We start from the raw sequence: 13,907 nt of genomic DNA on the forward strand, positions 1-13,907 counted from the left end.
CTGTTGATCATCTGTTTTTTAGTCAGTAGCTGAGCATTAGCCTCGGGCTATCCATGTTACTGTCAATTTATGGTTTTCCAGGTGCTGCTGTAGGTTTTAGTAACTCTGCCTTTTCGTTTTACAGAATAAAACCATGCGAGAAGTGCGCAAAGCAGTGGGTGAGGGCAAGACACCATCCGGGGGCATGACCAGCAAACTCCAGGAGCCCCTACCCCCCATGGGGCAAGCCAAACCAGCACGCACTGGAGCCATCAAACCCCAGGCTGTCAAAGTAGAGGAGGGCAAGGCATAACAATGGACCTTAAAATCCTCATCACCGCTCAGCCTGCCAACACAAGGCCCTTGACCAATATCTGAGCCTTCTAAGAGCCACCTTATCCCACGGCACCATGGCAAGGGGCATACATGCAGACATCATAATGAATTATCCCTCTTGAACTGTCAGAACTGGACACTATTATTTCACACCACGTATAGAGATATATAAATATATATAAATATATACATAGACACAGTCTTTTAAGCAGATCTCTGCAATGTCCTCTTTAATTTATTATTAGTCACTTTTAAGGGGAGATTGGTAAAGAGAAAAAAATATTTCTGTTTTTTTTGTGTTCCTCTCCAAGGTGGGGAAAAGAAAAATGGCCAACTCAGACAGCTGGTTCATTTTTCATACCATTTTGCCAAACTGTATTTACTCCCTTTTAATGGACTGTAGTCGTTAAGATCGGGCAGACACTTGATACAACTCACTATGAGAAGCCTGTTGATTATTTTCTTTTAAACAAATTTGAATGCAGTGGGGCACTTTTTGTCATTTTTCATTGGCGTTTTTGCTGGTAAATATAATGCTTAAGTCATCACCCATTCCTGATATTGGTAAAGGACTTATTTTATTAACCCAGAAAAAAAATCTTCCAATTTGTGGACATCATTGCATGTCAACATGGCAAAAGTCAAGTGCATCACTCTAGAAATGCTTCTTCTGGGGTACCTCACCCAGCCCATGACCTGTGGCGGAAACTGCTTAGATCAGTAGAAATAATTTCTTTCCTTAAAACTCTGTTCTTTGCTTTAACATCCTGTCGCTCGCTCTCTTCTGTATGTTAATTGAAACTAAAAGGTGGACATTTTACCAAAATCATGTTGCTTCCATGGGAACTTCACTGGCATTGATACAGCGTGTGCATGTGATGTGCTGAACGTGTGTAAACTTGCGGGACTCCTACTTAGAACAGAGCAACATTTCACAGAGACTGTACCTGGACTCAGCATTCATAGTGCTGCCATTGACTTGTGTGGATTTCGATCAACCAAGCTGGCAACGATTCTTTGGGCTCATTGTGAAGTTTTTTTGTGTGGGCGGGGGGGAGGAGAGGGCTGCATTCGTAATTGCTGTAAAGGACCCCCCTAAAAAAATAGCTGATTGAAATGTTTGCTTTCTTATCGCTTTGTTTGGGTTGTGATGAATCAAACCGTCTGTTAAGGAACATGTGATGTAAGTGATTTACATTTTTACATCCCTCCATCTGGGGCGTTCAGCTTTCTTCTTCTTCTTCTTTAAAGGCTCTTGAAAGACTTTCCTCTCTAATTCTGTTAAAATCCCACTTAACTACCGTGGGGGACTTGTGAAGAAACAGACTCATCACCATTTGATTAATAAGCATCTGGTCTCTGAGGTGGCACTAGCAATAAATGCAGCCCAACTATAATCACAATCGGGGTCCAAATAACTATTCTTCTTTTCTGTTAGACGCTTACGATCACAAACGGGAGACATATAGCATTGCTTGTTAAATTAAAATACTATATTTGCTTAAGCTTTTTTTGTGAGCACTGCAGTTCCAGTGGACTACGAAGGACTTTTAAAGTGTTAGTTCTGTTTGAAAATGTGAAGTTGTTGGAATCATCTTTTATTTTGTTTTTTTGTTTTCTTCGGTATTGGACACTCATCTTGAAACTCACAATGCCATAACTGGTTAAATGTTACTGCTTACCATAACGCTCCATGACACTACAAAATGTTGCGATTTATCTTTGACAGTGGTTCACTGGTATATATGTATATGCATACTTAACTGTACAGTCAAGCCTTGTCGGTGAGGGGGGGAGGCTTAAACCCACATTTCATTTTAGATATTGTGGCACTATAAAGGATTTAACGTTGAAAAGGTCACTGTGTTAAAATGGACTGCTTTCACTTCTTGATAGGTTTATCGGGCTTGGAGTGTTTTTGCCTGTCATCCCTTACTGCAAAAGATCTCAATGCTTCTCATCATTGTACCTGCACCAAAATGTTGCCCTGACTTTTTTTTTTTGTATTTTTAAGATGCATATTTCATTTTGTCAAAGGACCAGTACTTTCTACAGCTGATCCAGCATTTTATTTATCCTACTTGATCTTTATCCTTTTCAGATATTTGGTCATTACTCTCCCTTGTTTAAAAAAAAAAAAGAAGAGCTTATCGAAAGAAAAGAAATAAAGCAGTTGTGATTTCTTAAATGTACTGTTGATTCTGTATTCTCACTTTGTCATATTAAAATCATGCATCAAAGTCTTGTGAAGCACAAATTATGGGGAAATGATTTTAGGCTGTCGAGCACAGTTTCCGAAATGCACTGACCTGTTAATATGTGGAGTTTTAGCATTTCATGCAGAAGTGTTCAACATGACAAACCATCATTTCCTCCAGGTACTGGAACACTGCAAGGATTTCTCTCCCAGCAGATATACCCTGTGTGTACCCTATCCTCAGTCGAGCATTTCCCCTCTTTTAAATAAGGGTTTATCAAAAACGCTTGTTTGCATGGACCGTTTTGCCATAAAACAATCTAACTGGAACACGCATGTCCTGTCTCTTAGTCTATGGTGTACATCGTGTACCATGTAATCCATGCAGAAAATAGTTTGTGGATGTTTGGTTACAAAATGAAGACATCCTTCTCTTTTGTTTCGTATTTTTTTAATCCGTGCAAGTTTGCAAAGCAGTTTGAATGAAGAAACATTTATTTAGGGCATCAAATAGACTTAAAAAAATACTCTAATCAACATAGGTGCAGTTTAAAAAACCTTTGCGATCCGAATGGAGTATCCATCTTTGTCGAGCAAGCTCTCACAATGGCCCCTCAATGACTCCCAAGAAGATTAAAGGGATATGGGAGCAATTTTTTTCTTGTAAAACAACGTTTACATCAATCTCATAAAAATCCCCCAGATGAAACGATGCTTTGGTTTAACTGCTCATAAAAACAACATTTAGTGGGATTATAACACAGTCCGTTTCTTATATCGGTGTGACATTATCCATTGTTTTGGTTTGGTCACTATTTTAACAATTACCGTAATACCACAATAATAACGCACCTGTAGAACCTAGGCTATGTGACGTCAGCAGAGTCGGATTCCTGGGATTGTTGCGGGACAAAAGGAGGCTTGTCTGGACGAACACATCGTTTTTCCACTTCGTGACCGCGGAGGGAAGAAGTCTCATACATCACTTCACCACAGGACTTATTGGCGTTTTTTTTTTACCTCGGAGCATTTTGGGTTTTTCCGCGTCAGATAAACGAGGTAACTTCACTTGTGTTTTTTACGTTTTCGGCGCCCCCACCCCCCGTCCTCTGGGTGAGGTACCGAATAACGTTTAACATTAGAACCCTAGTGTCGTTCTGAAAGCAACGGCTGCCATGTTGCGCTGTTAGCTAAAACATCTGGGGCCTCGTAGCAGAAGCTAAAATCCCCTCCAAACAAACGCAAAACCTTTCGTCCCACTCTGGTTAACTTTAAAGAATCCATGTCTCCCCCCCGAGAGGAAAACATGTCAGCCATTACCCGGCTCTAACTAACTCTTGTTGTAAAACTGACTTGTTGAACTCGAGTGGCGACCAATTAACGTCTCCGTTACGCCATTAGTGGGATGTGTTAGTCGAAAGGTTGACAGGAAATATTTGTCAACTATCAATATAACTGGATGGGAACAGCAACACCGTGAAACAAACTCTTTCTATGGTTAAATCCGGATTTTTACAGTCGCTGTTCCCATTCAGTTGTAAGTAATATTGACTTACTGTCAAAACCATGATTTTCTTTATTTGTCCTCATCGGTGACGTGGTGTGGATGCTGGTGAGCTTTCTGAATTCAATTCAATTCAATTTTATTTATAGTGCCAAATCATAACAGAAGTTATCTCAGGACACTTTACAAACCACACTCTATGATAAACATAGACCCAACAATTCCCCCGTAGAGTACGGTGGCAACGAAAACCTTCCCTATAACAAACAGGAACGTCAGACAGACCCAGCTCTGTGGAGGACGGACATCTGTCTGCACTGGTTGGGGAGGAAGAAAAGGAGAGAGCAAGAGAGAAAAGACGGAGAGATGGACAGACAGACACAAAGACAGACACAAACACACTTACAGTATCTATAATAATATCTATAGTAATGTGAATATGACTATAACTGTAAAATGTGTGTGGAAAGATAGCAGCAGGGTTGTTCCACTGCAGCACAGAAGGTAACGAAGCTGGGCCTCCCTCTGGTGGTTGTATCTAAGAGTCATTGAAAATACATGTGGAGCTTAAAGATTGGGAAAAAATAGATATTTGAATGCATGGATGGATTTACTGAGCAGGTTTACCGGGCACAGGCTCAGAGGCCCAGAAGGTCAGAGGCCCTGACTCTTAACATGTTGCTGACACTAAAAATGATCACAAAAAGATGCCAAATGACCACAAGTATACACAAAACAACCAAAAATGACTATAGGGATGCAAAATAATTTGAAAACTAAATGTGAAACAAAAAAAAGACAGAAACGTAAAAATAGATGCAGAACGACCACAAAAAGATGCAAAATGACTAAAAATAGATGCAGAAACATTAACAGAGTACAACACAACTAAAAATGGACATTAAATGACAACAAGATGACTAGAAACAACTAATAATAATAATAATGCTTTCATTTTAAGATAGGGACAGTGCACATCAAGGAACATCAATATTTACATATCTCTGTAAACATGCCAGATTATAGCAAAACTGCTCATTTGCATCTGTAGTCCCTTTTATAAATAAAATGAAGAAACAGCAAATTTAGGGCAATAGATAAAATACAAATAGAAGAGACAGGACACACAGCACAGTACATTACATAGTCAGAAGGACACCAGACCCAGACAGAAAAGTAATGTTTAATTAGACACAAGTGCAGTTAGTTGTAACACTTTTTTTTCAGTTGTCCTTTAAAAGAAGAATATGTGGGGCGTTCCCTTATTGTGGAGGGAAGACTATTCCAAATGCACCCCCACCCCAAACACACGCACACACGCACACACACAACAGACACCACATTCCTTCCAAATGCGGTGAGCCTGTGGGGGATCTCATAGTCTCCACTGTCACAAGCCCTGGTGCTCATACCTCCCAGAGTCCCTTTCCTTATAAATTCATTTAGTGGTGGTGGAGCAAGACCATGGAGACTGTTACACACAAAACAAGCAAATCTAAAAGTTCTAAAAATCATTTTTTTAATGACTTTTCCAGATATGGTACGAGAAGGTTTATTTTGGGCTTTTTCAGTAGACTCTTTGAATCTGGGTGTCCTGTTGCTACTGAGACAGAGTGGGGGGCCTCTTATATGTCTGTGCCCAGGGGCCCATTGTCTCATCATCCGTCCATGTGTGAGTGCATCAGATATTTTTCCAAAAAGACATTTCAATTTTTGATTGTCATTCCTCACAAGCCAGTATGTTTCAGTTTTCTTTGACCCAGGATGGCGACCAGGGGCGGCGTCAGGCCCGATGAAGGCCTGATGATGATGCAGGAGCTCGACGACCGGCTGAAAGAGCAGACTGACAAACTGGAGCATGTTCGCCTCGCTGCTGTTGAACTGAAGGATAACTTGTCTGGGGTACATTTGGCAAGCAATAAATCTCCATCTATAATAAAAAAAACTATTTGTATAAAACTAATTTTCCTTGTATTTTGCCATTATTTCGTTTTCTTACACAGAGCAACGGTGATCTTACCCAGGCTATCGCTGAGCATCTTGAATGGTTGAATCACTTGTCAGAGCGAGTGGACACTCTTCACATGAACACATCTGTTTTTGTTCAGGTGAGAAATGGATAGTTTCCGACGGGATCGAGGTAATGTGCATCCAAAAGTTGGCAGTAAGCCCTTCTTTAGCTTATTTTTTCCAGAACTCAATATTATTATATTAGCTGAAAGCAAATGCCACAAAAACAGATTGCAGCTGCCAACTTTGCCTGGTTTGCAACCTGGTTGAATTATCATCTATGCAAGAATCTGTAAAAACCAGGGTCGTCCAACTGCATTCAGATTTCGTTGATTGATCTAGCTGCTTTGTTAGAAAACTTAGGAAATTAATTCATTCCAGTGTTCTACCTGGTACTATTCTGAGACTTGGATACACATCAGACAGTGTACAATGCTGTGTTCTAATTTCTGATTAATCTATTTCCAGATGAATCCAAAGCCCCGCGCATGGGCAGGGAAACAGGGATCCAAACATGGCTACCGCTTAGGACGTCTCCACCAGGTTGAGGATGCCCATTCAGAGTTCGGCTGGTCCCCCATCCGCACGCGACGAAACAGTGATGCTGCCTCTGAAATGTCTTGTAACTGGTGACCTGGTGGACTGTGGCCTCGACAATCAGAATCTGCTTTATTCGCCATGTATGTGCAAACATACAAGTGAGTTGACTCTGGATTTTTTCTCTCTCTTCTGTGTACACAATACACAAAAATACAAAAAAATACAGGAAATCCAAAATAAAAATTAAGTATTTACCAAAGAAGACAAGATGGAATATATATATATATATATACCTGTTTAGTGCAAATGGGCATGCAATGGCAGGGGGATTCTGGGGAGATTAGGGAGACGGCCTGGGGAAAGACACTGTTTTTGTGTCTGATGGTCCTGGCATACGGAGCTCCGTAACGCCTACCTGGGGGAAGAAGTTCAAACAGATAGATGAACTGAGGTGGCAATTAGTGCAAAATATTCTACAGCTCATTTCCACCAAATCGGCTGAAAACCAAAGTCTTTACACATTTTATTGTTACATTTTCACTCATTATGATGCCAAATTTTTACATATAATACCTGTCCTGTTTTGTTGCGTTGTTGAACATGCTAGATTTCTAATAAAAGCATGGCTAATCCTACGGTGTCTGTGTCCATCTTTTCTCCCCGCGACATTTGTGTAAAGTTTCTGAAATTCTCTAAATTATGTTTGTTTGTTTTTTAATTTTCCTTCAATGAAAAAATACTACACACACACACACACACTAAAGGGGTACATTCATTATACAATAAGAGCAAAAAAGTGAACATCATGAATTAGAGGCTTATCCTTACTATTGTCATAGTAACATATTATGTCCGTAAGGGAAACATTAGCGACCATTGGGGGGGGTGGTAGGGTCGGTGACTAGACTCTGAGAACACAGACAAATAACGGGATGTGGATGTTACACACTTCTGTACAGCAGGTGGCGGTATGCACCTACAATTGTTTGCCATCCTCCAGTAATCCAGAGAGGAAGAAGACCCCCCTCTGATCCCAGACTGTCCACTGTTCATCACTCTGTTGTTGATAAAGCTTTGGCAGAACGCGTGGGATACTTCCGGAAGGAGCGTCTGGTTTCACGAGACACTAACTTCTTTAAACGGATAACTTTGAACTCACCGAGTTGTACTTATTTTTGTATATATATCAAATATTACGGGTAACGAGTGAAACCCTGATAAAAACATGGCAGAAAGTGACTGGGACACCGTGACTGTGTTGAGGAAGAAGGGGCCGACTGCTGCCCAGGCCAAATCCAAGCAGGTTAGCAAGAAACACCTCGCTGCATCTACGTTTCTGTCTATGTAACTATGAACCATCTAAACTAGCCAAAATCCTCCTACACATTGAATTAAACACCCGATCTAACGATTCGTGGAAGCATTAGTAAAATGTGGTACACGTGGTTACGGGATAAATTGACTAGCATGCTAGCTGATAACAACAACAACAGTGGACATGGCCGTTAATAACGGTTGAGTGTTGCGTGTTATATTAACTTAAAGTCTCTTAGGAAAACTAAAGCTAACCTAGAAATGAAGACTCGAGTCATGGGTAACGCTAGCTACTGTTTGTTAAATATATGACGGTGACCAAAATAGCAACTAGCTATCATTAGCTAACCTTAAAAGGGTATTTGGCTAGCTAGCTAAGGTACTCATAACGAGCGCCGCTCTAAAAACAGGGTTATCCTTTTGGTTCGTCCTGTGAAATGTTAGCGGAAAGATTAGCCACAGGGCAAAAGGGTTAAAACGTTGGCGTGGGTGTGCTCAGGCAGGACTGATGTTGCCTTTTGTTTATTTTATGCGTCATGCTTACACAAGCAAATTCGTTACTTATTAACTACATGATGTGTGATAAAAGAACCAGAGGCTGAATAGAGCCATGTCTTAGTGCAGTCTGCAGTCACTAATTTAATCTGGAATATGTTTTGAAATTTAAGATTTGTCCATCTTTTCTCTAGGCAATCACTGCTGCTCAGAGACGTGGGGAGGACATTGAGACATCCAAGAAATGTAAATTTATACCTAATTTCCAAGTAGTAATTCTGCAGGCAAAACATGACAAGCACTGAATCAAGTTAACATACTTTGCTATGATTATGCTGTTTTTTCACATCTTCAACACTTGATGATGCCCCAACATTACTTTGATCTACTGCTTGTTACATAGGGTCTGCGGGGCAGAACAAACAGCATCTTGTGACAAAGAACACATCCAAACTGGACCGGGAGACAGAGGAGCTACACCATGACAGGGTTCCCCTGGAGGTGGGCAAGTACATTCAGCAAGGCAGACAGGAGAAAGGTCTGACCCAGAAAGACCTGGCCACTGTGAGTATACAGACTTCTCATATATTAACATGTAAATACATAACAGTTGACAGTACTGCTGGAAAGGATGCTTTTGTCTGGATTTGTCAAACATTGTTTAAGAAGAAACCTAAAAACAGAAAATGAACATCACGCTAACCAAGTAATAGTGAAACAAAGTCGTTTCCTGGCCACATGACTGTGAGGCACTGTTTGTTAGGAAATACAGTATCTTAGCTAGGATATGGACTTTAAAAGCCTTTGAATGTATCAAACAATTTCTCGGCACAGTCCTGTATAAAAATAATAACTAGTAACTACACACTAGGGTTGGGTGCTATGTTAAAATTTTCCACCCGGCCCCCAACAGCCCGGCAACTCGCCATTGCCAGTACATTTACCAGAGTGTACTTGGGCAGCGCTTTCGCCAAACTAACATGTTTCACCAAACCTGTCTTTGTATGTCATCCCACTGTTCCAACAATCACCAACTCTGGTTTTGTCAAAATAAATCCTTAATTCACTGAGTAAATGGGAAAATACGCCGTTTCCCCCCACTGCGAGGTGCTGTCTGCTGCACGGCCTCCGTGGCTCGTTCAGATCTGAGAGACCATTTAATCAGCACAATAAAATTGGAACGGTTATAACAAATTGCTCTAAAAAACTACAACCTATAGCTGATGTATTCATCTAATCGCCCAAAGCCACTGCAGAGTCAGACACTATTAATAGTGCATGAGAGAACCACAATACCTATTCAGTTTTCTGCAATGTGAAAAATGATTCCCAGCTAAAGGAAGTGTTTTTGCATGCTTGAGTAATTCTTCCGGCTTGTGCTTAAACAAAGTTATAGCAAATCTTTTCCACAGAAAATTAATGAGAAGCCCCAAGTCATTGCGGACTATGAGTGCGGAAGAGCAATTCCCAACAACCAGGTCCTGGGCAAGGTAGAGAGAGCAATCGGTAAGAACACACTTTGCTAAGCATTTAATGATTGTTATTGTGTCTCATTTGCCATTTGTGTAACACATGTTCATCTTCTGTCATGAACAGGGCTGAAACTGCGTGGGAAGGATATTGGCCTACCCCTGGAGGCAAAACCCAAGAAGAAATGAACACAAAGCCTCGAAATCAGCCCTCCCAAGTCCCGATTTCCCCTTATTCTTTCCCCACCTTACCTCCAAGAAACCTTCTAAAACTCTCCCCCCATCCCTCCCTCCCTCTACCTGGGCTGATCTCACCTGTGTCCTTCCTGAGGACCTGGTGCTCCACTGCATTACAGGCTGCATACTGAAACCGTTTCTTAACCGCATAATCGAATGAATGATGGAACATATTTTTCAGCGTCACAAACTTAAAGTTCTGTGAGTTTTCTTTATTTTTCACCTGTATGCTTAAGGCTTTGGCATGATACATTCAACTTTTTGATAGTAACGTAAACTCATTTTAAAAAGTCGAATTATTTTCATGACCCAAACAAACTCAATTCTGAGCATGATGTTAAGCCAAAAGTGCTTGATTGCATCTTTTTCACACACTTGACAGTGGATGGATGTCAATACAATGTGGAAATGTTTTAATGCTGTTCTTTGTTTCGATCAGAAAAATAAAGTTTGGCAGTTCACAGCATTTCTGGGTGTGTATTTTTAGCCACTGTAGCACGAGACTTCATAACAAAAGGTGGTTTCAATCATTCCTAAAAGTAAAATTGGCAGTTTTGCTAAAGCTGTCATAGCACTCAGTGTTCAAGAGTTAATGCCTAATCATACCAAAACCAGAAATTACATTTTCAATCCAAACTACAGATTTAGATATCTGTACTCTGAAAGAGGAGGAGAAAATGCTGCAACAAGCTGAAACCTGAATGTAGTAGTAATATTGGTCCACTGGATGTCACAATACTACCAGAAATAGATTGTGGATGTCCTGATGTACTGTTAGAAAACATTTGTGTTGCAGTTTGAATTTTGTGTAAAGGCGTGACAGTTTTGTGTAGTACTGTTAACGTAGTACATACATTGAAAACATTTCTTAAAGCATTTCCATAAATGTTTAAAACTGGTGATAAAGCACAGGTGTGTAATTCAAATCACAGTGTCAATTAAGGATTTAGGCACTTTTTGCAGGTGAAATGTTCAGACGCGTAATGTTTCTTGTAGTCTTTTAAATTAACTGACTTAAAATGGAGAAATGCACAAAGCTAAAATGACAGGCCTCGATAAAGCTTGGCTTTAAGTAGCTGTCTCTCTACAATGTTCCACTTCCACCTCGAATAATTGATTTGAGAATTACGCAGTTCTGCTAGTGGTAAGGCTTCCTTCTGTTTTTATTAAAGATTAATGGACATTATTGATGCGGGTCATAAAAGCAGCATAGTAAGGGGAAGTGCAAGTGGGATAGAATACATTCAAGAGCTGATTGTAAACAAAAAGCACAATGTACTGAGAAGCCTACTCAGGGGAGACAGCCAAAGTGAGTACAGCAGTGCAAACCATGAAAATCCTGATTCACCTCTATCGGACCCTACAGTGAAAACTCTGCTTTGGTGAGATAAGACCCTGTGCTGCCCCTGGCACATCTGTAAATCAATATGGTCCTTATTTGAAGGTTGCACCAACTTATAGCAGGCAGCAGAAATCACCAGAAGAACCATGCAGCTGTGAATGTACATCGTTTGGTTCTTTAGGGGAGATGTTCCCACGGGATGCGGGCTAACGTGTCACTTTTATCTTTGTAATTAATTAGAGCAATGCTACCATGTCTGTTGCTGTTACTCTTGGGTTTCATGGCTTCAGGGTTTGGGTGAAAAGGGACTACCCTATACCCCAAAAATATAATCCATCAAGGAGTGAAGCATGCTGGTGCAGTTCATACAGCAGTACTAAGTGCTTCACTTGTGTGGGTAAATAGCTGCAAATAGGTGACCAGGAAACCACTGGCTATGAGGTCAAAACATGAAACCAGAACATCAAGGACACAGATGGGGACAATCCAAGCTGCCCCAGATCTCCATTGATCTTCATCTGGCAGTTCTCCCCAGTGTGACCGTAATTGAGCACTCTCTAATGGATAGGTATGTTGAACTGTCAGAGCAGGAGCACTCAGGATCGGTCACAGGCTGTACTCGAACAGTGTAAATGGAAATTTGGACTGGCCCGGAACTTTTCTAGAGAGCCTTCCTAAGGCCAGCTGAGCCAGCCAACAATCAGCACGATATATCCAAACTGTTAGTGGGGTGAATAAATAAGTATGGGTTAAATATGTTGTGTACCAGTTTAAGCACCATTCACAATCATTTAATACCGATTTGCATGAATGTGGTTTCAGGGCAAGTTTTGATTGTGTATCCAAAGAATGCTGACATGCACTTATAAATAATATATGTTGTGCATTTGTATTGGGGGCTACAGAAGTACTTCTTTATTTAAATGTCCCATATAGTAAAAACTCTGATTTCCATGTATTTTTTATTAAAGCAGGTTAGGGTGCTTTATAAATACTGTGAAAGTATCAAAGCACTCAATAGACATGCACGCAGCCCATATTCAGGATCTGTGCCTTTAAATGAGCCGTCAGCACTTCTGTACAGATGTGATGTCACGACTATACTATATATATATGAGTATAAATATAACTACAGTACTGTTACAATAATTCGTCTGCTGCAATGACGGTGCAGAGATGATGAGAGCGCAGATGTGCTCACCAATGAGAGCAGAATGGGCTTTTTCAGGAGGTGTTCTTAAAGAGACAGGCGCTAAAACGGAGCGTTTCAGACAGAGGGTAAATAAAGATATATTCAGACAGACAGTTTGAGCTTTGACCATTAAAGTATGTAAACATGTTCTAGTAAAAACCTAAAATACAAGTGTGAACTTGAACATTAGCACAATAGTGAACCTTCAATAAGTGCATGTCCGGGAAAAGAATACTTTTTTGGATAGATGCAATAGCGGGAGATGGTAGTATTCCCATTTGTAATGACGGCTGAATGCACAGTAGTGACACCATGGTGGGGTGGGGGTTCAGTCATTATCAGGGTTCCTACACACTTTCCATTGAAATACTCCAGACTTTTTCACACTCAAATTTCCAGACTTCTCTGAGGATTTTTCAGTCAATATTAAACATCTGAATGCAAGATTTTAAATCCTAATGTCAATAAATGGTTTTAAAATCCAACTTTTAACATGCATGTTAAATTCTGACTATGTTTGCCATTATGTTGCCAAGAAATTACAAGACATTTTAACACAAGTGTTGTAGGACAAAAGTCAGGAAAAGTCATAGAAAAGTGTGTCCAAAAACAAGCCAAAAAAAAGTCATAGTATAGTATGTCGAGAAAAAAAAGTCAAAATATATGTTGAAAACAATGCTTAAATTAGTCATAGGTTAGCCTGTCTAAAGCAGTCATGGCATAGTTGCTTGAAAAAAGTCATGAAAAGTCATAGAAAAGTGGGTCCAAAAATAAACCAAAAAAAAAAAGGTCATAGTAGTATGTTGGAAAAAAAAGTGAAAATATAATATGTCAAAAACAGTGCTTAAATCAGTCATAGGTTAGCCTGTCTAAAGCAGTCAGGGCATAGTTTCTTGAATACAGGGTTTCTACACATTTTTCAGACTCAAATTCCAGACTTCTCTGAGGATTTTTCAGTCAATATTAAACATCTGAATGCAAGATTTTAAATGCTAATAAAGCTAATGTCATAATGCTAATAAATAGTTTTAATATCCAACTTTTAACATGCATGTTAAATTCTGACCATGTATGCCATTACGTTACCAGGTAATTCTTTAGACATTTTTACATACATATTGAACTCCGAAACCCCTAGAGACAGTAACAGTAGAGAACTAACCAGGGAACTACAAAAGAAAACATAAGTCTTTGCTTCATTGGCTATTAGAGTAAGCATACTTTAAATAAATAAATAAAATGATGTTAAATAAAAATGAATCATAAATTAAATGTAGACACGTATGGAAAAA

At 39.9% G+C, this 13,907-nt stretch overlaps 2 protein-coding genes across 2 annotated transcripts; both read left to right on the forward strand.

Moving 5' to 3' along the window:
* The first annotated feature begins 3,435 nt into the window (after positions 1-3,435).
* On the forward strand, positions 3,436-7,198 carry LOC310958529 (uncharacterized protein). Its single transcript, XM_083929506.1, has 4 exons — positions 3,436-3,571; positions 5,765-5,918; positions 6,020-6,124; positions 6,495-7,198. Exons 2-4 carry the CDS (start codon positions 5,781-5,783, stop codon positions 6,657-6,659), a joined length of 408 nt encoding a protein of 135 aa, XP_083785632.1. The 5' UTR covers positions 3,436-3,571; positions 5,765-5,780; the 3' UTR covers positions 6,660-7,198.
* A 429-nt stretch (positions 7,199-7,627) lies between these two features.
* Positions 7,628-10,547, forward strand: edf1 (endothelial differentiation-related factor 1). The gene is made up of 5 exons (XM_083929519.1): positions 7,628-7,869; positions 8,570-8,621; positions 8,779-8,939; positions 9,788-9,881; positions 9,972-10,547. The coding sequence occupies exons 1-5, from the start codon at positions 7,792-7,794 to the stop codon at positions 10,031-10,033; spliced, it is 447 nt and encodes a 148-aa protein (XP_083785645.1). The 5' UTR covers positions 7,628-7,791; the 3' UTR covers positions 10,034-10,547.
* Positions 10,548-13,907: the final 3,360 nt, after the last annotated feature.

The sequence above is a fragment of the Echiichthys vipera genome (assembly GCF_963691815.1).
Source record: "Echiichthys vipera genome assembly, chromosome: 16".
NCBI classification, from domain to species: Eukaryota; Metazoa; Chordata; class Actinopteri; order Perciformes; family Trachinidae; genus Echiichthys; species Echiichthys vipera.

Coding starts and splice junctions, on each gene's coding strand:
- edf1 (XM_083929519.1), top strand. CDS start 7,792: ATGGCAGAAAGTGACTGGGACACCGTGACTGTGTTGAGGAAGAAGGGG. Junction 7,870..8,569: donor CCCAGGCCAAATCCAAGCAG/GTTAGCAAGAAA, acceptor TCTTTTCTCTAG/GCAATCACTGCTGCTCAGAG. Junction 8,622..8,778: donor CATTGAGACATCCAAGAAAT/GTAAATTTATAC, acceptor CTTGTTACATAG/GGTCTGCGGGGCAGAACAAA.
- LOC310958529 (XM_083929506.1), top strand. CDS start 5,781: ATGGCGACCAGGGGCGGCGTCAGGCCCGATGAAGGCCTGATGATGATG. Junction 5,919..6,019: donor TGAAGGATAACTTGTCTGGG/GTACATTTGGCA, acceptor TTTCTTACACAG/AGCAACGGTGATCTTACCCA. Junction 6,125..6,494: donor ACACATCTGTTTTTGTTCAG/GTGAGAAATGGA, acceptor ATCTATTTCCAG/ATGAATCCAAAGCCCCGCGC.